The sequence below is a fragment of the Mesoplodon densirostris genome, chromosome 3 (assembly GCF_025265405.1).
Source record: "Mesoplodon densirostris isolate mMesDen1 chromosome 3, mMesDen1 primary haplotype, whole genome shotgun sequence".
Classification (NCBI taxonomy): domain Eukaryota; kingdom Metazoa; phylum Chordata; class Mammalia; order Artiodactyla; family Ziphiidae; genus Mesoplodon; species Mesoplodon densirostris.
The window spans coordinates 61614874-61639265 of record NC_082663.1 but is presented as its reverse complement, the minus strand read 5'-3'; the positions used below and the strand labels follow the sequence as shown (position 1 = coordinate 61639265).

Genomic DNA, 24392 nt, shown 5'->3' with positions numbered 1-24392 from the left:
TTATTCTGAAAGGAAGTCTGTAGGCTCCACCTGACTACCTGAGGGATGGATTATAGATCCCAGCTCTGCAGTGTCACCTAGTAGTGTTAGCAGCATAGGAGTCTAGCTCTTAACATGAATACACAAGCAAGGAAACTGCCATATTTTTAAAGCCCATTTCTCCATTTTAAGATTATGTGTATAAGATGTGAAAGTCAGTAAGAAAAACCTCAGCTAAAATTAGAGTCAGGAAGGCCAGTAGAGGGAGCTCTCACACATCATCCCTCCCCATCATTTGCATGTGTTCAACTCTATTTGCATGCCCTGCAGAAAGAAGAGTACCTTGTGCCCCCAAACAGGAAGAAGTCTACTACCCAGAAGGAAGATTTCCCTCGCCCAGCAACAGCCCAGCCAATGAGAAACACCACAGCCCAGCCAATGGGAAGCAGTCACCACCCTGAACTTTTGCTTTCTTCCAATGAACTTTCCTTTGGAACAGCCCCTCCCAACTCCCCTCTTTTCTCTATAAAAGCAAGCTCCCCTCCTTTGATCTCTGGATTTGCCTATGGTCTGCCATAGCTTGTGTTTCCCAAATTGCAATTCCTCTGGCTATAACTGAATTTTGCTGGTAAGATAACTGGCTATTTTATTATTAAAGTTGACAAAAATAATGCACCTGGTGCAATGCCTGGGACATAGAAGGGTCTCAACAAATGACTGACATCCCCTCCCTTTCTGGGAAGCTTGAATGGAAGAGTTATGACCTGAGCTCCATGGTGACTGGATTGATGCACAGCAGAAGAGGCAGCTCCTCTAAGTTCACTGTACAAACCACAAAGGTCAGAGTGAGAGTTGAAAAGCACTTTCCCAAACTGTGCAGAACTCTCCATCCCTCAAGGAAGTAGACACATCTTTTGGGTCTGTAGCAGTGGATGGTTTTGTTGTGGGTAGAGGGGCTATTTGCACCCTAGCTGATAAACATGTTTTCCCCAGGTGATGTACAGGGTGAGGAGAGAAACAGGAGGGCTCGGGTGGGAGAGCTGGCTGGTAGCTATGTTTAAGAACGTGAGATTTCTGAAATACTTGCTTCTCTTCTGGGTATTATGAACAAGGAAACATACTCACAGAAGAAATGGCCATACACTTAAACCGTGATAATGCTTTTTTGATCTCACATTCATTTTTTTTTATTTTTTGCTTTATAACAAATTTAATCAGTTATACATATACATATGTTCCCATATCCCCTCCCTTTTGCGTCTCCCTCCCACCCTCCCTATCCCACCCCTCCAGGCGGTCACAAAGCACCGAGCTGATCTCCCTGTGCTATGCGGCTGCTTCCCACTAGCTATCTACCTTACGTTTGGTAGTGTATATATGTCCATGCCGCTCTTTCACTTTGTCACAGCTTACCCTTCCCCCTCCCCATATCCTCAAGTCCATTCTCTAGTAGGTCTGTGTCTTTATTCCTGTCTTACCCCTATGTTCTTCATGACATTTCTTTTTTCTTAAATTCCATATATATGTGTCAGCATACAGTATTTGTCTTTCTCTTTCTGACTTACTTCACTCTGTATGACAGACTCTAGGTCCATCCACCTCATTACAAATAGCTCAATTTCGTTTCTTTTTATGGCTGAGTAATATTCCATTGTATATATGTGCCACATCTTCTTTACCCATTCATCCGATGATGGACACTTAGGTTGTTTCCATCTCCGGGCTATTGTAAATAGGGCTGCTATGAACATTTTGGTACATGTCTCTTTTTGAATTATGGTTTTCTCAGGGTATATGCCCAGTAGTGGGATTGCTGGGTCATATGGTAGTTCTATTTGTAGTTTTTTAAGGAACCTCCATACCGTTCTCCATAGTGGCTGTACCAATTCACATTCCCACCAGCAGTGCAAGAGTGTTCCCTTTTCTCCACACCCTCTCCAGCATTTATTGTTTCTAGATTTTTTGATGATGGCCATTCTGACTGGTGTGAGATGATATCTCATTGTAGTTTTGATTTGCATTTCTCTAATGAGCAAAGATGTTGAGCATCCTCTCGTGTCACATTCATTTCTTAAGCCCTTAAAGACTATCATTATTGGGTTTTTTTGTGGGGGGGCGTTGCTGATGTATTTTATGACTGCATGGCAGTCATAGAGTGGAGGAAATCTGAGTCCAAGGGTCATTTTGTTAAAATGAAAGATTGGATTGCTCGTAAAATGGACAAATTAAGAAATCATATTGGTGTATGTTGATGTACCGAATTGATTCCCTTTTCAGTGTCTTACTCAGACGTGTGAGCATAAAATCTTCAGGGCTGTGACATTCAGTGAAGTATGGCAAAGCTGGGCAGCAGGGCTTGGGGTCACCTGCTGCCTGCCTGTCCTGGCTGGGCCTGGTGCATGGGATCCCAGCTCTCATTTTATCCCTCCCCTGCCATCCTGGAGTGGGCGCAGAATACTGTGGCATGCCTTACAAGTTCCGCTCCTGTGCCTTTCCCCATTTTATCCATCTCCACAACTTTCAAATGATAAGTGAACAGTTAAGAAAACATAGTTAGGAAAAGGGGAGTAAAACCTTTTTAATATTCCAGTTCTTTCTTCCTCCCTCACCTCAACTTCAGCCCCATCTGTGGAAAGAAAAAACTACACTTGACGAACTACTTGTGTCTGGCACTGTGCTAAGTAACCACTTTTTTGTATATAGTCCTTTAGTACAGCAACCCTGTAATGGGTATTATGCCCATTTTGTAGATGAGGAAACTGAGAGTCAGAGAGCCTAAGTAATTGCCCTAAAGGTGACAAAGCTAGGGAATGGCAAAGATGGCTTGGAACCAGGGCGTGTCATATCGAAGCCCATGCGGACTACCTGTGTCCAGAGTGTAGGACACCTTGCAGCTGAGACAGAGCTTGGCTCTGGGGATGTCCACATAATAACCCACAGGTCAGCGGGTCATGTGTCAGCAGGGGAGGGCCATCAGGCTCTTGGTCTTTTTACCCAGGGAGTGGTGCCATGGCCTTTAAAATGAGTCTTTATATAGGATGTGCCCTTTTGAGTATTAATTCATCCAACAAATAAGTGAATGGAAGATTCTGATTCATTGGGTTGCAGGTAGTCAAGATGTTACAGTATTATTTTTTCCTTGATTCTCTCTCATTATCTTACATTTTTTCTTATTTTTTCTTCTGTCTGCTTCCTCTGATCTTCTCACCCTCTAGGTAAACTTTACACATTTTTTTTTTCTTTTTTTTTTTTTTTTTCTGTATGCGGGCCTCTCACTGCTGTGGCCTCTCCCATTGCGGAGCACAGGCTCCGGACACACAGGCTCCGCGGCCATGGCTCGCGGGCCCAGCCGCTCCGCGGCATGTGGGATCTTCCGGGATCAGGGCACGAACCCGTGTCCCCTGCATCGGCAGGCGGACTCTCAACCACTGCGCCACCAGGGAAGCCCAAACTTTACACATTTTACACATTTAGCTCATTCTCCCTCTTTCCCCATAGCTCTGAGCTCACGCTGGGTTGTGCTGACAGAGTCTGGGTATCCCGTGTAGGATATGAACCTGTGAGCAGTAACAGCTACCATTTTTGAACATTAGTTACGAACTAGGTGCTCTAACATGATCATTATACTCAATCGCAAAATGCTGACTTAGGAAATGGGGCTGGGGGTACTGAAAATCTTGACAAAGCTCACACGCCCAGAAGCAGCAGGGCTGAGACTCAGAATCAGCTATCACTGTCGCCTCTTGCCCTTGGCCACAGTGCCTTCCTTCTTGGGAACAAAATGTACACAGCCTTCCCTGTTTCCTTCCTCAACCAGACAGCTACTCGACCATCCCCTCCTCCCTTCATTCCAGTTTCACCATTAGGGAGAAGAAATGTATTAGCTTCACACCTCTTGTAACTGAAGGAAGTAGAAGACATCTTGGTAATTCAGACAACCTTGGGACTCTGTGTGTTTTTAAGCCCAGACATTACATAGCTGGAGGGGGGAGGGCTGGGCTGGGCTCAGGCTCTATGGGCGTCCCCAGCTTGGCCCTGGAGGTCTGCAGCAAGGGGTAGGCGATGGACGCAGCGGGGCTGCTCTAGCCCGGGTGCTGTGGGCTTTAAGAGCTGAGGCGTTTCGTGCCGAGAGCCTTCCCACTTAGCTAACTGAATGTCCTGGCTGTGCACTGTCACACACCTCGGCAGGGGACAGTACCTCATCTGATGTAAAAGTGAATGTAAGCAGAAACTAACACACCACTGTAAAGCAAGGGTTTAATGGAGCAGACAGCACAGCAACCTGGCAGCAACTCCGAAGCCTGGGACTCAATGAAAGCTCTCAGCCAAGGAGGGAAAGGGCCTGGGATTCAGCTCCCTGTCCCACCTTCCCCTTAAAGCACTAGGGCTTCCATTCAATGCTGAGGTGTCCGGATTCATAGGGTACGTGGGGGAGGGGAGAAAGGCTGCAGGGCAACCTTTGCACCTGTGCCATCTGTTCCCTGATACAATGCTTGTTCTTTTGTGAACCAGAAGCCAGTCCCCACTGTGGGTCAGAAGTCTTTGGCTTGAGAATGGGTGTGGGTCAAGAGGAACCACACTTTCTAACACCTGCTCTCAGCTGCTACAGGCCCCTGAGCTCTGAGGCCAAGGTGTTTAATTCTGGGTGGGTTCTTCTCTCCCCCTCCCTTACTTTATGGGGACTGCTCTTTGCCGCAGGGGGAGAAAGGGTCCAGAGGCTGCTGGCTAGAAGGAGCTGCTCACAGGGAGGTGGTGGACAGGAAAGGTGCCTGGTGGGATGACATCCGTATTCTGCACCCTAACGTCTTGTCAGAGTGCGGACCTTCAGGTGCTGGCGTCCATCTGACTCCAGGGAAGTTTGCAGCCCCAAGAGCATTGATGGGAAGGTAAAGCGCATCGTCATCTGATGCTTGTACAGAAACTTGGTTGGCTGCAGGCCAGGTGAGTCCGAGATCCATCAGGAACTTCTGGCACAGCCCGAGTCTTAACTAGTCAGCCCCTGCAGAAAGGGTCCGAACACCCTTTCTGAAAGTTGTGTCTAACTTCCTAAGAATCCCTCCAGGCTTCCTTTCAACATCCTTAGTGACCAGCTCAAGGTCTGCTTTGCATCAGAAGCTTGTCTGGAGCCAGAATTGTGGTCTCACGGCATATGCTCAGGCTTTACGCACTGACTGCTCAGCCACAAATGAGGAAAGGTGACGCCCAGAAACACATGAGCACCTGCTTTCCCCATGACTATGTGCATCATCTATCCCTTGACATCCTTGCCATGTGGATGCCAATTACTGATTCCTTCCCTCCAGAGCAAATCTTATTACCAGTGTGAGAAGGGCCAGTACCTGACTCTGAGTTGCTTTACTGTGCCCTGAATTCCTTCCCTGCTGGGTGAAAATTCAACACACTGTACAGGGGTGGTGCTCAGAGGTCTCCTGAATGAAAGATAGAGAGGCGAGGACCTGCATGCTCTCTTGTTATTTCTGTGGGCTGTGACATCATGTATACCCTGCAGAATTTCAGAGGGAAAATAGAAAGCTTCTTATTTTTTCAGAGGTAATAGGGAAGGTGCATGGACTTTTAACCCTTTGTCTTTTTTAAGTAGAGTAAAAAGATGTGTCATTGGAAAGAAGAGATATCTAGATGTTACAGTTACTTTTAAAGTGTGATTCTGAACTGGATGAATGGAAAAGCCCTTTAGCCTGGATGAAACCAACAATATTAAAACTCAAACACCAACTGAATAAGTCAACCACGCCGGTCAGGCTCGCTCTTTGCTCCCATTCAGAGCTGCCCTGTATATACATGATGAAGTCCTAAGGGCTTTGGGCATCACCCACTGGGAGAGGTACAGAGCTGACGAATCTCAATCTAGGCTGCACGTGAGAACCACCTGGGGGCTTTAAAAGGATAGATGCTGAGTCCCCAGCCCAGAGAATCTGACTCATTCGATCTGCGGTAGGACCCAAGCATGGGTATTTTCAGGAGGGTGCGGGAAGTGGTAAACTTCTATTAAAAAGTGCTTAGGGGGCCTCCCTGGTGGCGCAGTGGTTAAGAGTCCGCCTGCCGATGCAGGGGATACGGGTTCGTGCCCCGGTCTGGGAGGATCCCATATGCCGCGGAGCGGCTGGGCCCGTGAGCCATGGCCGCTGGGCCTGCGCGTCCGGAGCCTGTGCTCCGCAACGGGAGAGGTCACAACGGTGAGAGGCCCACGTACCGCAAAAAGAAAAAAAAAAAAAAAAAAAAAAAAAAAAAAAAAAAAAAGTGCTTAGGAAAAAGTGTGACCTCCATACAGTGACACACACAAATCTTGAGCACCCAGCTTAATGAATTTTTATGAATAAATATTCTTGAAACCCAGCCCATCCCCATCCAGATACAGAACATCATCATCCCCCATAAGCCTCAGCACAGGACTTTTAAAATTAAGCTCTTGGGCTTCCCTGGTGGCACAGTGGTTGAGAGTCCACCTGCCGATGCAGGGGACACGGGTTCGTGCCCCGGTCCGGGAAGATCCCACATGCCGTGGAGCGGCTGGGCCCATGAGCCATGGCCACTGAGCCTACGCATCTGGAGCCTGTGCTCCGCAATGGGAGAGGCCACAACAGTGAGAGGCCCGTGTACCGCAAAAAAATAAATAAATAAATAATAAATAAATAAATAAATAAATATAATTAAGCTCTTTTATTTTGAAAAAATTAAAACTCTTCAAGTTGTAAGAGTATAAAATGAACTTAGCAAGGGTATTTTAAAAATCTCCCCTGTTGATTCTAATACACAGATAGGATTGACAGCAGTAATTTGCTGGTTTTTCTTGTTTCTGTTTTTGTTTTTTTTGTGTGTGTTTTTTGCCACATTCTGGCCATGGAAAGCCTTCAGTAAAGCATGGGCATATGGTTTTAATTTTCTGTTACTGATTTCTTAACCAGGTCATTATTGGTTCCTTCAATATAGAAATTAATGTCAGCCTCAGATACTTTAATTCTGTTGTATTGTGACTGTCTCTGTAACTTTTCAAGCATTGTTTATGATTCACAACCTCCCTCTTTCTGGCTATATATGGTTTAGGTAGCCCTTTTTGCTCAAATAAGAATATCTTATGTGTGCTTGGGAAAAATAAAGGTGGGGATCATGCTAATGTTTTGTGGGTCGGCCACTGACAGTTGGCAAGGCCAGAGACAAACCTGAAGCCCTCCGCAAGGCTCGTCACAGTTCAAGGGCAGGGATGTGCGAAAGGCAGGAGTCTGGGGAGCTGAATACTGAGTGAGGAAACAAAATCAAAAACAAAACCAATCATGTCCAGGCCTGGTGGAAACAGGCAGACTGCAAAGGCCAGCCTGAGTTATGAGTTTAGGGAGGCCAGCAGGAGAAATTCTGAGATGTGATGGGAAGGGAGGACCAGGAAGGGGGCAGCAATAAAGCCAGGAGCCAAGAAGCTGTGCTGTCACCAGAGGCTGAGACACAGAACATTCTGGCCTCAGAAGGAATCCAGCTGCCAGGCTGTGCTCTGTGCAAGTACCTGGCAGAGATGGCCAGGGGGGCTGTAATTGTGACGATCTGCACCTGGCACCTTATTTCCATTTACACAAAGGCTGCGTATGGACTAGTGGTGGCTGTGGGGGCAATGCTGGGTACAGCTGGACTCTGCCCAGGCCCTGCATCTCCCTTTTGTCTCCTGAGCAATTCCTTACATGGTAGCTAAGTGACTCTTCCATTTGGAACAGTGTGCTGAGTGGGGCGGGCGTTAGACACCGCCATACAGGGGAAGGTTCTTAGGGTGACTGAGGTCCTCAGGTCCCAGATGAAGGAGGAGAATCTCCTTTAATTCCTCAGATGGTGGCAGAGGACAAGCCTCACGGTGGATATGGTTAACTGCCTATATGAGGGCATCTCTGGCCCAGAAGTGACCAAAGAGTCTAAAAATGAGAAACCCATCACACTCAAATGTTTGGCAAAGAAAAGTTCTCTTCAGGCCCCGTAACCAATTTCTTATGTCTTGCGTTTTTTTGTTGTTGTTGTTAAATACAATTTTGGTTGCATATAACTTTTTAGGTTTATTAAAAGAAAGAGTGTGACAACATGAATTTTATAGCTCAGTATGAAAAACAAACCACAATGCATCTGAACACTGAAGTCTGTCTTGTCTTTGATTTTAGCAATGAGTTAAATTCACTTAAGGTTTTTCCCTAACAGAACTATGCTTTATAATGAAAAGCTGCTCTGTTCTTAAAAAGAAAGAAAGAAACAAACAAAAAAAGCAGAAAACCAGAAAATGAGCAAGGAGTGAATTTTTGAAATCTAATTTTTTAGATTGATTAGATTTTAGATAAAACAAAGAATGAGTTTTTGAAGTCATAGTGGTTTTAACATACATAGTACTCATAGTTTGTCAACTTCAGCCTGTTTTCATACACATACACACACTCATACATGCACAAATATAACCAGAACACGTCCCCTCCCCTTTCCTTACATATTGAATTCAATTCCTAGATTCTGTTAACCTCTCCCAGCATGTCACTGTTTGTGGGTGAAGCAACTGGGAGCTTGTGCCTTCTGGGAGGGCAAGTGCTGCTCAGAAACATGAAACCTTCAAGTATTCTGAGCTGGCAGGAACGGTTAAGTGCTTAGGAGAAACTGAAGAGGGGACCTGTGGAGCAAGGATGGTAGAGTCACCTCTTAAGTTCTGCAAATTGATGGTCCTTGACAAGATGGGATTCTTCCTGTTCCCATCCCAGTTCTGAGCTGCCAGAAGAGGTGAGGCTGACATGGGCTGAGTCTTGGACTAAGCCCAGAGGAGATGAATAAAGGCACTTGTAGGTGCCTCTTGTGCATGACAGTCTCCAGAACAATTGTAAGTCATGTTGCCTTATATGCTGATTAGGATCTATGCATCCTTTCACTTCCACTTACGTGGGGACCCCAGAGTTGATAGCACAAAGGAAACAATTGAAAGCAGTGGCATTAAAAATAGCAAAATGAAAAAGTATTCCTAAATGAACACTGGCACAGTCTTACCTTACACAGATCTCTATAAGGGGGGTGGGAATCCTAGACATTACAAGAGGGAGAAAGATGATGATGACAGTGTTGTTCTCAAATCAGCATTTACGAGAGAGGAAAGGGATGGGAATGGAAGCTGAAGTAAAACAAGACGACTGCCCAGCTGGTGCAAGGCCAGCCTCTTACCGTAGTGTGGGATGATGGCCCAGGCCATGGCAGAGGCGTATATGCCACCGATCATCCAGAACATGCAGAGCCAGCTCAGATGCTCACCCCGCTTCTCTCGGGCCAGCACTTCAGCAAAGTAGGAGAACACGGTGGGAATGGCTCCTCCAATCCTGCCAAGAGGTACAGAGGATGTGTGAAATCAGGGCCTATACAGCCAATGTGAAGTACGAAGGGCAGAGCCAAAGCAAGCTCTAACAACACATGATCTCTCTCTATCCCAGCATATCAAGGAAGGTGTATTTTCTACCATTTAGTAACTTTAATCTTGAACCTGCAATTAAGCTATGTTACCAAAAGGTGGCAGTGGTGCCCCACTCCTGTGCTTTACAGAACTTAGCTTAAGTTCTCCATGGACTTTCTGTTCCTTGTTGAATGTTCGACATGATATTTATCAAAAAAAAAAAAAAAGCCCACAATATTTGGTATAATCTAGGGAATATTTTAATTAACACATTAGAAAAAGAGATACTACGATTATGTCCTGTCCATTACCTGGAGACTTTGGAAACAGCTTCAAACACCTTGAGAGGGCTGTCTGCAACCTATACTTACTACCCCACAGGATTGGTCCTGGAGCCCAATCTGGCTGATGTGTCGGCAAACAGAGGACCAACAGGGTTGTTTCCTAGACTGGCTCTGGTCCCAATCCAGCAGATATTGCTGAACAAGTATGAGCTCCTGGTTTAGATACCAATAGTATCTATTGTATCTAATAGTACAATGCTTCCTTCCAGTCCGGGTGATTATAAGAGATGCTGACTGATCTCTGGATAGAGGATATGAACAGTGACCTCTATCCAGGTTAAGGGTTCTCAAATGAGGGTCTATGGAATAAAAGTTTTGTTCATTCTGGGGAGATGGGCCATATAGATCTCATCAGAATTTCAAACTGACATTAACCCCCAAATTTTAAGAGCTATTGCCTAAGAAAGTAAGGTAGTATGGGAAAAAATTACTATCATTCCAAACAATATGTGAATTCTTAAACATTTTTTTATAAAATGTGCAAAAATATAAGCAAGTTGTAAAGACAACATCTAGTGATATAGTTTTTAAAATATGTATTGATTCTTTTATGTTCAGAATTCTGTAAGGAAAACTGCTATTGACATTTCATGTAAATTTGATGTCAAGGTGTAACACATGTATTTATTCATTTAGCGATAACTGATTTCCTTAGAGTCTTTGATATGATAAAGAAGTACTGGCAGTGACCTTAGCAAATGCGATTAAGAGAAAGGCCATGTCTGCAGCAAACTAGATGTACCAAATGAACCGCAGCATTCATAATGTCACTCTGCATCAACTAGTAGGTCAAAGTATGGCATCATTTCATAAGTCTGCCCCTGCTTATAGTAATGTGGTAGTTATCTACTGCTGGATATGGGCAGACCACCTAGAACAGTGTTTTTCAATCTGTAGGCTATGGAATTAATTTAGTAAATGTAAACAGCATTTTAAAAATTGAAATAGAGATGAATTATTTGAGTGACACTCAAGTAATAAGGATAAGCATTTCATTAAATTTTGTGTCCATAATAAATATATTTATAGCATATAATGTATATTTGTATATGTATGTGAGTATACATATATATTTAATATATAACTATATATACTTATATATATAAATGTATGAGTCACAATGTGTTTCTTAGTGACAGCGGCTGTTCAAAGAGTTTATTTTTTTCTAAATAAAGCAGTTTTTTATTCTTTAATTTATTTTTTATTTTAAAAAATAAATTTATTTATTTATTTATTTTTGGCTGCATTGAGTCTGTTGCTGTGTGCGGGCTTTCTCTGGTTGCAGTGAGCAGGGGCTACTCTTCGTTGCAGTGAGCGGGCTTCTCATTGCAGTGGCTTCTCTTGTTGTGGAGCACGGGCTCTAGGCATGCTGGCTTCAGTAGATGTGGCGCTCAGGCTCAGTAGTTGTGGCTCGCGGGCTCTAGAGCACAGGATCAGTAGTTGTGGCGCACGGGTTCATTTGCTCTGCGGCATGTGGGATCTTCCTGGACCAGGTATTGAACCCGTGTCCCCTGCATTGGCAGGTGGATTCTTAACCACTGCGCCACCAGGGAAGTCCTCAGAGAGTTTAAAAATCATTACCTTAAAGCATCTGTATCTGTTCCTCTGGGCTATGAATGTGACAGTTCTACCTAAAATCCCTGTATGACTCCACATGACTTCAGATGCAGCACATGGCAACTTAGTACCATCACACCAGGGGTAGCCAGCCAGGACCAAGTCCATCAACCAGACCCCCAAACAAGAAACAGATGCTGTGATGAACAGTCACAGCTGGCTATAAACCACACCACATAGACTCACACAGTTCTCTGCCTGGCTTCTTGAGGACCTCACACCATGCTCAGACAGCTAGCTGAATTTAAAAATTCAACGAAGTTTTGAACAGATTTGAAATGGTTCCATCACAGCACACAATTTTAATGGGAAATAAAATGTGTCATAAATCATTTAATGCTACTCCTTTTGTCATTGGATGTGAAGAATCTGTTTGTCTGCATCATGAAGTCCCAGGTTCCTAATCTGTGCCTTCACTTCTCAGTGCATAGAAAGAGTCCCAGTTTTTACTGATTTTTCACATCCTAATTAATGTTTCATCAGGATTCTGGACATTCTGTATGTAAGAGCTATAACTTACACTTCATAAAGGCACAATTGTATGTCAGGATATGCCAGGCTGCTCTGAACCAAGATGAATGTACAAGAGGGCGGCTAAAAAGGCAAGTGGGAGACTTGCCTGTTAGTTTTAAACAAATCACTGTTGCATAAAAGAACGCCAACTTTAGGGCTTTTAAACAATCCTGCTGGTTTTGATTCAATGCCTCTTTTTTAAAGTGTTTTTTTTGTTGTTGTTTTTTGGATGTTTTTGCATGGATGTCTCAATGTCTGTAAAGCAGACCACAAGGAACTCTAAAATCAAGGGCTAAATGAGTCTGAAGAATGATGGAGGGAGTCTGCTTAATTCCCTTGCAAAGTCCTTCAGACTCAGGGACCTAAAAATCAATCCAAGCATTCACATTTCTCACTGTGGGCTGATCATCTATTTTGGGGAAAACATTACTCCTCATCTTACCGTGATGTCCTTCAAGCAGAGAAAAAAACATTACAGCATGCTGTAATATTAACTATTACTAGTATTTCATACCCTATCAGAGTGCTTACACGTTGTTTACACTAGACGGGAGGCTCTTAGAAGTTGAGGACTATATCGTGTTCATCTTTGAATCCCTTACCTGGCCCACTGAGCATGCACTAAGTGCTTACTCAGAAGAACTGAATTTCCCAAAGACTCTCTGGTGATGTAGGGGAGACGTAATCTGCTCTGACGACCTAAACATCTCCAGTGAGTGGAAACATACATCTTATGTCCTGGGCCAATATGACCTGAGAAGTTGGGGGTGCTGGAATGGCAGTTCTGATAGCAGCAGGGCCCCCAAAGAGTTCTTGAATTCTATATCCTAGCTCTATGTCTTAGTTGCCACCTTTCACCACCAAATCTTATATAATCAAAGTTTCCCTCTACTATTCTACCTCAATATTTTGTGTGAGGGGCTATTACATTTCCTTATTTGTTTTATTGTACTAAGATACAATTTCTGAGAATATTTGAAGAGGTAAAAATATTAAAATGGCAGTTTTCAAATTCCCACATATCAGTGGTTGTTAAATAGCGCTGATTTTGCTCCCCTCTCCTAGCAGACATTTGACAATGTCTGGAGATATTTTTAGTTGTTACAACTCAGAAGTTGCCACTGGCATATAGTGGGTAGAGGCCACGCATGCTGCTAAAGATCCTACAGTATACAAGGCAGTCCCTCACACCAAAGAATTATCCAGCCCCAGATATTAATAGTGCTGAGGTTGAGAAACGCTTGCAATGGGGATAAAATATGGAAAATATAAGATTTCATATTAAAAAGCCAGAATATAAGGCATAAAATAGTTATCTTTTACATTGCTGGGTAACACATGTCTAAATTCAGTTAACATGGAGAGCTTTTTTGTTGTTCCTTATATAATGATCAGTTAGCTGCTGTTGAAGTTTGCTCAAGTTCACTTCTGATGGAATATTCACATAAATGAAGCAATCAGATCAGGGTGGTTTATAAAGAATTTTTCTCACAATTGGATATTAAGTCTACTTTATTAGCTCTCGTAAAAGATCAAATCTTAATTATCCATGGTTAATAGGAGGCATAAAGGGAATAATAATTGAAATGCACACTCTATTATAGGTGGAAGATGAGTCAGATTCAAAATAATTGAATTGACACGAATGAAACAGAATGTTGATATTTGGAATTTGAGCTGGAGTTATTCCCTAAGTGCTATTAATTTTAGGTTTTTACAACTTTAATTATAGAAATATAAAGAAAGTAAAAAATCTGCATAGAACACATGACTAGAATAAACTGGGACCACACCCTCACCCCCACTGCATGTGTGTGTGCATGCATGTGCAGGAACACACAATATATCCCTCAAATGGTCTGCAATATTCCATAGTAGGCATCAAGTAAATATCATGAAACATATTTATTTTCCTCAATAATTTAAGACAAATCACAAATGAGATACTGTATACGGCAAAGGGTGTATCAGCTTTACAGACAAAATTTCTCCTCTGTTGGGAACATGAGACACTTAAGTTGAATGGGTTTAGCACGGCAGGATGAAGGAGAAGGCCAAGCATTACTGTCTCCACAAACCTCCTTGAAAAACTGGGAAGCCTGACTGTCCTAGGCCTGCAAATTCCACAGCCACACCTGGCGTCACTCCAGCCCCGATGACCATTCAGGGGTGGACTACGTTTGTCCCTGTACCTTGTGATACTGATGTATGCTGGCTATTGAGGTGAAGAGGGGGAGGGGGTTAGGTTTCTGCAGTGAAAGAAGGAGGTTGTAGACAAAAAGGCTAATTGTACTTAAAATGGCTTGAAATATGACGTTCGGGGGAGAAATGATAGAATGATGACTTCTTGTCCTGAGGAGGAATTCTACCGAGTAATTCTGTTCTGCTTTAGTTCTTCAGCTGAGCACGTAACGAAGAGTAATTTCATTCTAACTTATTTCACCATGTGACTGTCAACCAGTCTTGTACCTCAGTTTTCCCCTTCCACTGGGAAATGGGGTATTATATGTGAACATAAATAAGGAGGAAGTTGAATAACCATTGTAAAGTCATGTGTTCCATACAGAGAATAAGAGGTGACTCTGGTGGCTTTATTACGATTTTATTATTACGGGTTTATAAACAGACTAGTGAATGGTGTAGTCTATGCTGGGAATCACAATGACAAATAAGTCACATAAAAATATCCTTTTAATCCTTACTCAGAATCAACAAAAAAGGAAGGAAGACACTGAACTGCCCGGCAAGTTGGACAGCAATTCAGAACCAATTCATTATGTTTTCTTTTTTTTGGCTGTGCCGTGCATCATGCGGGATCTTAGATCCGCGACCAGGGATCAAACCCGTGCCCCCTGCAGTGGAAGCGTGGAGGCTTAACCACTGGACCACCAGGGAGGTCCCCATTATGTTTTCAATTGGACCCAGAAGTAAAAACAGCCTCAAAGATGAACTTTTCAGTGACTTCCTTTTCATGGAAGTAAACAGACTATCACAGAGGAGGTTGTACAGAGGCTTAGATGAAAGAACACAGATCTAACATATCTGAATGGGCTGGGTCAGCACACAAAATGAGACTGCTGTATTGAAAAGAAGGCATATGTTTATTATGAGTAATCAAGATAGAAGCAGGAGGGACTTCCCTGGTGGCACAGTGGTTAAGAATCTACCTGCCATTACAGGGGACATGGGTTCGATCCCTGGTCAGGGAAGATCCCACATGCTGCGGAGCAACTAAGCCCGTGTGCCACAACTACTGAGCCTGCGCTCTAGAGCCTGTGAGCCACAACTACTGAAGCCCGTGCATTCTAGGGCCTGTGCTCCGCAATAAAGAGAAGGCACCGCAATGAGAAGCCCGCGCACCACAATGAAGAGTAGCCCCCGCTCGCGGCAACTAGTGAAAGCCTGCCTGCAGCAACGAAGATCCAACACAGCCAAAAAAAAAAAAAAAGAAGATAGAAACAGGAGAACATTTCCTGCTAATGGAACCAATCATCAAATAAGGAATGGGAATCTCCTATGCCCAGTCATAAAGGATGGGTGCTAAAGGATGGGTGGTTAGGGTAGCTTTAGTCCTCCCATCTCCAAAGCCACAGTTTAAACCTGACTATTTTAAGAATATTGAGATGTAAACATGTAAAAGTTGTGTTTCTAAAAAAACGGCATGGACATATATACACTACCAAACGTAAGGTAGATAGCTAGTGGGAAGCAGCCGCATAGCACAGGGAGATCAGCTCGGTTCTTTGTGACTGCCTGGAGGGGTGGGATAGGGAGGGTGGGAGGGAGACGCAAAAGGGAGGGGATATGGGAACATATGTATATGTATAACTGATTAAATTTGTAAAAAAAAACAAAAAAAAAAACCATAACTTCAACTCCCCTAGCCCTTGTTTGCAATCAGGGTGGTGCCCTAAGCTTCCCAAACATATACAGGTCTGCATATCCACAGCAACAGACCTGGTGCCACTGGGAGAGAAGGTGTATTCAGAGATCAGTATCCTAATGCTGTCCTGAAAAAAAATTAACCTCCCTACTGAGAGAGCTGGAAGCATGCATTCCCATAGCACCTAAATGGTGTCATGAATAAAGATGGTGATAATCATTATAATGATCTGTGAGAAATGATGTCAAAAAACATGCAGACTTTTCCAGCCACTTGTGGTATACACCTAGTCATTCATTCCTCCTCTCACCCTCCCACCCACCTGTCATTTACCCATCCATCCATCATCCCCCTATGCAGCCCCTCACCCAGCCAAATTCTGGGCCAAGCACATCACCTGTTGCTGGAGGTACAGGCATGAAGAACACACATTCCCACCCTCAAGGAGCTCACAGTCAATTCTAAAAAGTGCATGAGGCTAATTTTCACAATTATAAATTATGAGTCTGGGAGATCTTTTCCTCTGTTACCTCTTTCTCTCTTGGGATCAACAGTTCTTTTGCCAAAGGGTATAATGGGAAATAAAGTGTGTCCAAAAGGTCAACCATTGTTGGAAATTCTCGTAAAAGGCATTGCCCAAGATAGTGCCTTTCAATAGAAATACCATGTGAGGCACATATAAAACTTTTAATTTTCTAGAAAAGAAATTAAAGCAAAAAATCAGGTATAGTTACTTTTAATATATATTCATTTAACCCAATGTAGCCAACTATTACCATTTTAACATGTAATCAATATAAAAATTATTAATGAGATATTTTACATTCTTTATGTATTTAAAAAAATTTTTTATTGGAGTAAAGTTCCTTTACAATATTGTGTTAGTTTCTACTGTACAGCAAAGTGAATCAGCAGTACATATACATGTATCACCTCTGTTTTGGATTTCCTTCCCATTTAGGTCACCACAGAGCATTAAGTAGAGTTCCCTGTGCTATACAGTAGGTTCTCATTAGTTATCTATTTTATACATAGTATCAATAGTGTATATATGTCAATCCCAATCTCCCAGTCCATTCTTTTGTATGTATTAAGTCTTTGAAATCCAGTGCTATGTATTTTGTACTTACAGCACATCTAAATTTGGTCACATTTCAAGTGCTCGGTGGCTACATATGGCCTTTTTGACAACACAGGCCTACTGTGACCCACTGTTTACAATTTGGGTTTGCGATTATTTTTGGATTAAAGATAATTTAGTTTGTTGCCTCATCTTCCATATTGAAAAAGGTCTTTCCATTCCGAGTCTTTGGGTCAGAAACCTTCTTGAACTGATCTGCTCAAAATGTTTATTTAGTGTCTATCAAGTATCAGACATTGTGTGTTAGGAAATCACAGTCATTTCTCATTGAATCTGAGACAGCACAGCCTGGTGGTTATGAGCGTGGAGCTAGACTGTCTGGGTATGATTTGACTATACCACTTACTGTGTGACCTTGGACAGTTACTTAACCTCTCTGTGCCTCAACTTCCTCATCTATAAAATGGATGGAATAAATAGTATCTTCCTCATAGGGTCACCATGAGGTTTAAATGAGTCAATATTTACAAAGTGTGTAACACAGCATCTCATAGGGCAAGTACCATACAAGTGTTTGAAAAAACACATTTTAAAAGTTGAAAATTTTTAAATGGGTCTGCACTTTTCCCATACGATGAGGAAGTAAAACCTTATAGTTTAGAATTAGAATAAAACTCAGAAGACCTGGGGGTTTACTGAACATGTGAAAGTCATTCTAATTTTAAAAAGGCAGCATATTTTTGCATACCTAATTATTAAAAAAATGTGGAAATAAATGAGCTTCTACATATAAAATACTTTGAAGAATTCAAGTTAGTAGTGATCATCTCTACAAAGTCAAGGTATTCTGGTTATTATAATTTTATAATAATGGATGGATATTGGTTAATGGATGGATATTGCAAGCAGCTATGAACGATGCATTTATGAGCCTCCATTTGCAGAGGGAGAAATGACTGTTCATTCTCCTACCATACACAGACACTGACATTTCATTTTAATTTCTGTTGCTGGTGTATTTTTCTCCTGACCTTTATGCTTAGCAGCGCCAGGCCTTCAGTGAGACGCTCCTAACTCTGACTTTGCCTGGCATCTGAAGCATTATCATTCCCGTAACTAACAGTGACTGGAAGCAAATAATTTAATTCTGGGCAAATGAAAATTAATCAATGGTGTCAACTCCATTTCCCATCTTTCTAATTTTCTGTAACAAAAGAGAGGGAAATGTCTGTTCCCTGGTGTGAGATTCACTTAGGAAAGCGAGAGACAGATAAATAATTGGTGATGGCCTACTCCTCGTTCCCACAAAACACTGCTGTCCCCGGCAGGAAAATCATTCTTTGTGCTGAATAAATATTTAAAGTCACACAGAATATGGCAGCTGGACATATTTATGTTCCTAAGAAAATATACTCATGACTTAGTGTGGTGAATTAAGACGAAAGCACATCTATCGCAAACCCAGGTAGACCTCAGGCTAAAACAAGAGCTCCTTCCAGGCTCCTTTATATGCAGAACAGGACTATAACACAGTGCTGCTAATGATGCCTCAGCAACAAAATAAGATAGAGCAAGGGGAAGCCTGTGGCATTTGCAAAAAATCAACACAAAGGCGTTTTAACTTTGGATTCAGAATGCACAGTTTACTTGTTTACAGAGTGGCTAGTTCAAAGGACTTCATTGCAACGTAAGTCCTGGCTGTGTCCTTCCTGGTTCCATCACTGAACCTTAATCTATAAAATGAAGGGTTTGGACTGTGACCCAGAAATTCTCTTCCTCCTCTGAAATGCCCAGTGTGTGGAGCTGGTGGATAGGCGCTATACCAACGTGGAGATTCTGTCAGTTGCTTTGTCTATTCCAAGTATGCATTCTGGAACTGGGAAATAACCACCCTGTGGTCCCTACTGGACCCACTGTGCGATGGACTTGAGCTCAAACTCCATTGATAACCTGACCTCCGTACATCCCTACCCTGACTAGTGGACCACAGTGACATTTTGATTCTCCTGGAATTAATGTCAGTTCAGAGCCAGTGCCTAGTAAGCCCTGAAAAGTCTGAGGATTTCCTTTTTCCTCATGCAGTTACCCTGGTAAAAGGCTATAGGTCCTTTTGGGGAAGGCTGGGGGAAAGATGAGCAGTATAAACTTTCAGCAATGTACCAGGGTCCTTCCACCAGGAGACCCTGTCTCCCCTTCATTCAAGGGGTTCTGGGTCTGTAAATGGGCTCAAGTCTGGGAATTGACTGAGGGGCCATGCCTCTCTGTTTTTATGATGCAAATTAAACTTTTGATCACTTGATCTAGAACACTTCCCCTTATATAGATCAAGTAAGACTTTAGTAAATTTCCTATCTATTTCATTTCTAGGAACACCATGGCCCTAGGTCTGTGCCAGTCAGACTATTCCACTGCTGTCCTGACTGGTGTCCTTTACAGTAACCCCGCCCACCTTGCCTTGAGCAATTAAGTAGTAAAGAGCAGACAGACCTATCTTGTCAATCTCTGCCCTCTTGGAATTCACATGCTGGTGGAGGAAAGAAATAAACACACAGGAAGCAAATATTTTGGGGCATCAATCAGTGCTACCAAGAAGACATAGCAAGGGACTGTGGTGAGAGTCATTGGGAGGGGTGGTCTTAGGATGGCCTGTCTGAGGTCGTGAGTGCTGAGGGCTCAGGGAGAAGATCCTATGAAGCAGAAAGGATGGCAAGATTGACACTCCTGGGAAATGTGTGGAGTGGTGCAGGGTCTGAGCACCAGAGGCTCACGACAGAAAAATTCCCGACATTCTAAAACCTTATTTCCTTGGTCATCTAGTTTTCCTCAATTTAAAACCAGATCATATGTGGATGGAGGGAGCTGCCTAGTAAACAGAAATAACAAGATCTCTTATTTAGTTATTTATTTTTGTGGGAAAGTTTGACTTTTTCCATATAGCTTTTTTTTTTTAACATCTTTATTGGAGTATAATTGCTTTACAATGGTGTGTTAGTTTCTGCTGTATAACAAAGTGAATCAGCTATATGTCTACATATATCCCCATATCCCCTCCCTCTTGTGTCTCCCTCCCACCCTCCCTATCCCACCCCTCTAGGTGGTCACAAAGCACGGAGCTGATCTCCCTGTGCTATGCAGAGGCTTCCCACTAGCTATCAATTTTACATTTGCTAGTGTACGTATGTCTAGCACAGGGAGATCAGCTCGGTGCTTTGTGACCGCCTGGAGGGGTGGGATAGGGAGGGTGGGAGGGAGGGAGACGCAAGAGGGAAGGGATATGGGAACAGATGTATATGTATAACTGATTCACTTGGTTATAAAGCAGAAACTTAAAAAAAAAAAAAATCTCTTATTTAAGGTCTCCAGGATCAAAGTCTTAATTCTTTGGCTTGAGTTTTAATTAAGAATGTTTAAATAAAAAGGGATTGTGTCAAACTTCAGCTGCTTATGTACTCAGTGCATAAGTAATGGGTGTAAAAAGGGTTTAAACAGTACATGCCTTTAAAAACAAGAAGAACTTTCAAGTGGAAAATGGTTTCTCATTCACAGTTTTGTCATTGTTTTCTCCTTCTTCTGTGAGTCTCCCACGTCCCTTGCTTCTGCCTCTCTTAGGGCACTGATGAGTTCTTAGCAGGTGGAGAATGGGAGGGCTGTCTGTGTGCCTTCCCTCTACAACCAGATGGGAAGCATCGGGGGGCCAGGTCTCATCTATATCCGTGAAAGGTCCCCGGTGGTTTCAGGGGTAGAGCAGGTGTGAAACTGTTTTTCTGAGTTGAATTGGAATGGAATTGGAGAAAATAGAGACTCAGCTGAGACTTCCCTGAGATTCACAGACAGGGTGTCCAGATGAACCCTAGCTGCTGAGAAAACCCCTCTGTCATCAGGGTAGCACTCCACATGTTACAAGTAGGTAACAAGACCCAGAAACTCAGCCAAGGAAGAGAGATCACTTTCTTCATTTCCCTTAACAACTGCATTTCTCAGGCCTCCTCAGCTGCTGGATCCCACAAGGTTCTGGGTGTTTTGGTGAGTAAGCTCACATCGCTCCCCTCAGTCCCACCCCCAGCCTAGGGAATCTCCATCTATTCTGGAAAGCAGGGACGCCCCATTTTAGTCGCCTGTTTTCTCCCAAGTCTTTGCCCATGATTAGTCTTTTCTGTTTCCCTCTTGGGCAAGACTTGAAATTGCAAAGTCAGAAAGAGGCCTCTTTTCCCCTCTCCCTCTGCTGTCACTCTGAGGAAAGGAACACAGGACAGCTTAGCTGAATGAATGGGAGGAAGAACAAAGAAAGAGCAGGAATGCCAAACGGGGTGGGGGTGAGGGGATGTTTCTAGACATTATCCCAAATTTCATTCCCTACCCTGTACTTTAACACATTATCTCACTTGTTCCTCATACTCCAAGGTAGGATGTGAAGTACCATTATCTCTCTTTTCCAAAAGATGAAGCAGGTTGGAGAGCCGGAGGGACTTTGCCAAGGTCTCACAGTAAAGGGCAGGGATAGGGTGGACTTGGGTTTCTGGACTCCCAATCCTGTGCCAACTTTGCAAAGGCACACAGTGCATTAGCCTCTGGTAGCACAATTTACAGAGCCTAGCTGAGTTAGCAATACACAGTCTGCGCTTTGCCAGGTAAATTATCTTATTTAGAGGTCTGCAGCCCTGAGCTGCTGGCTGAAGAATGATTTGTCTGCAATAGAGAAGAGGATGACGTCATGAATATACTCAAGCAGTCTCTGTCTCTGTACTGCCCTTGAACTGGCTTCTGGACAGTCCCTTAGTTTGGAGTATTTTGCAGCCACCAGAATGTTCCTCTTCTCTGCAGTCAACTGGGTTGACCATGTCATCATCCAGACTGGCAATTAAAATTGCCATAATAATTTGACCACAGTTGGGTACTTTTGAGTCTGTGGATATCATTGACATTTCCTGGATAAGATTGTGAATGGAAAGGACTGGAAGTTCAGAACTTAGGCTATTAGTCTTCTCCTGACAGGCTAGTGGTGATATGTAAGTAAAAGAAAGCGAAAGGAAGCTTTCCTGGTAGCAAGAATGTCTTCTGCTATGGACCCTGAGGAGGGCTGAAAACAAATAGCCCCAAATAACACCTGTTCTTCCTCAGGTATCTCAGTTCAATCAGCATTAGATGTGGGGCAGCTCCTTGAATCCATGATCCAAATACCTCCCCAAGGATGACGTATGTAGCCAGTCTCACACAGAGCCCTGCGCACCAAAGGTCCCCTCTGTTAAGGAAAAGCCCTCTTTCCCCATCAGTACAAAGCAAATTATTGATTCTGATCATTTTTCTCCAAGGAAAAAGTATTATCACTCTTTCCCAAACTTTCCAACTCTCTTGGTTTACTGGAGTGTCCTCACTCTAAGGAAATCGCCTGAAATTTGTGCAACTCAGTCACATATTTGCAAAGTGCCCACTGTGTGTAGAATGTAGCACAGGAGAGGTTATAAGAAGAAAAAAAAAGAACATGAGAAAAATCTGTGGATAATCCTCCAATCTCAATATGTGCACAAATCTTGTAGCAGAAAATGATATAAAAAAGTAACAATGTTTTGAATGAATTAAAAAAGTGACCCATTGGTCTGCATGGGGAAATCTCTGTACTTTTGAAATAACCCACTTACACAGTCTTTCCCTTTGATGCCTTATATTCCTACTCATCTTAGCTCTGATTTAAAGTACTACTATATGTAATTAGGAGAGATGGGTTGCAGTTTTCTGATCTTCTCTTTGGGCAAAACTGTGCTTTGCTGTGTGGGTACCGCCATCATCAACCACCATAACTGATCTGCTTCTCAAATTCATAACCCAGCACTGCCTCCTTCCCTTTCTTCATGCATTTTTATTTCACTTTATATTATTCCTATAGAGATTCATCTTATGCTAGACTCCTCAGAAAGAAAGTCTCTAATGAAAACAAAGTACTGAGGCATGAATCAGAAATTTTATATTTTCACTATTTTCTTCTTATGAAAGCAGAGTTTCTTGGATCTCCTAATTGAGCTACTGGGTTTTCCTAAGCTGTGGATTCACTTAGTCTAGTAATAAGTGCTTCGAGTTCTTTAACAAAAGAAACTACATAATTAACTATACTGTGCCATTGCACTTGGCAATAGCACAACACCTGTTAATTCAACAAAAGTCAGGAACTTACAAAAAGAACCTATTGCATCTCAAGAAGCAGGCTTCCTACCTAGTTAAATATGATGTTAACATAGATCAATAAAACAACATTTACTTGAGACACGCTCATGCTGGATTTAAGAGCATACTTGAATGGTTTGAACCTTTAATTTGTTCATAACATATAGGACCAGAGCTATTTCTTGCTTAAATTAAATTTTCAGAAGAAAAAAACATACATTTATGAATGCTCACTGCCATAGAAACAGCATTCCTTTGAAAACAATACCCATTTCCTAGATATAAAACACTAAAAGAATCAGCCACGGGAACAAAGATGTGTGTTCCCTTCTCTTCTGGATTTAAAGGTTGATAATTATATTTCTAAAAACCAGCATTATGGGCTCCTAAGGCTGACACAAAGATGGGAAAGGAGATGCATTAAGGGATAATTTCTTGGTAATGAGGACCTCTAGAAAGCATGCACATTATGTTTTTATGTAGAATAAACACATTACTATAAAATATGAAGAAGAAAAACCTTACCCGAATCCAGAAAGTAAGCGACAGAAGAGAAAGAAGCCATAACCTTGGACAAATGCAGAAAGGAAGGCAAAGAATCCGTTGATACACATGCAAATCAGAAGAGACTGCTTCCTTCCCACTTTGTCTGCCAGTCCTCCCCAGAAGAATGCCCCCACCATCATCCCGAGGTACACTATGCTGCCTGCAACACACAGAAAACAAAGAAACACATCAGAGACTGGGAGTAAGCAACACATGTAACAGCAAGTGAACAAGGGACAAGATACATTCCAGAATTTTACGTGGGAAAAAAATTCCTTTAATAACAGATCCCTCAGGACACACGGATCAGCTTTCAAGTTGGAAAGCAAGCTCTGTGGGCTACCTTTGGCTGCCACGGCCAGTGGCAAGGGCAAAAGACGAAACAGTCACATTCTCACCAGCCTTGTGGGGATGGGTACCCGGTGGGCAAGCATAAGGAGGAGTCTCCACACAGAACAATCCTGCAGTTTGACTCATGGCTGTGTCACCTTCAGTCCGAATGCCCAGCTTAGCGCCGCAACAAGGCCAAGATTGGAGACTGAGTCAAGGGCTCCCAGGTCAAAGCAGATGCCCCTCAGTGTCCCTCTTGGCATCACTGAGTATACAGTTGAATTTCCTAATTCACTTGCTTCTTCTAAAAAAACCAAGCCCTCATAAGCTCTGTCCAGAATCTTCTGCAGGACGAAATAATATTAGGTATGGCAAATGTTACTTCCGGGAGGTTTCTAAAAGGGTGTGCAATGTCTAGGGGAAATGGTATAATTAATAAATGAAAGTTTAGCTTTAAAAAAGCTGCCATAGGGCTTCCCTGGTGGCGCAGTGGTTGAGAGTCCGCCTGCCGATGCAGGGGACATGGGTTCGTGCCCT

The 24392-nt window shown here is 42.9% G+C and overlaps 1 protein-coding gene across 1 annotated transcript in view; it reads right to left on the bottom strand.

Moving 5' to 3' along the window:
• SV2C (synaptic vesicle glycoprotein 2C) overlaps positions 1 to 24392 on the bottom strand; it is a 237189-nt gene that overhangs the window by 95702 nt on the left and 117095 nt on the right. Inside the window, exons 3-4 of the mRNA XM_060093060.1 lie at positions 23505 to 23685; positions 9163 to 9314 (exon numbers count right to left, since the gene is read on the bottom strand). Of these exons, the coding sequence (XP_059949043.1) occupies positions 9163 to 9314; positions 23505 to 23685 (333 nt within the window). The remainder of the gene's footprint in view (positions 1 to 9162; positions 9315 to 23504; positions 23686 to 24392) is intronic.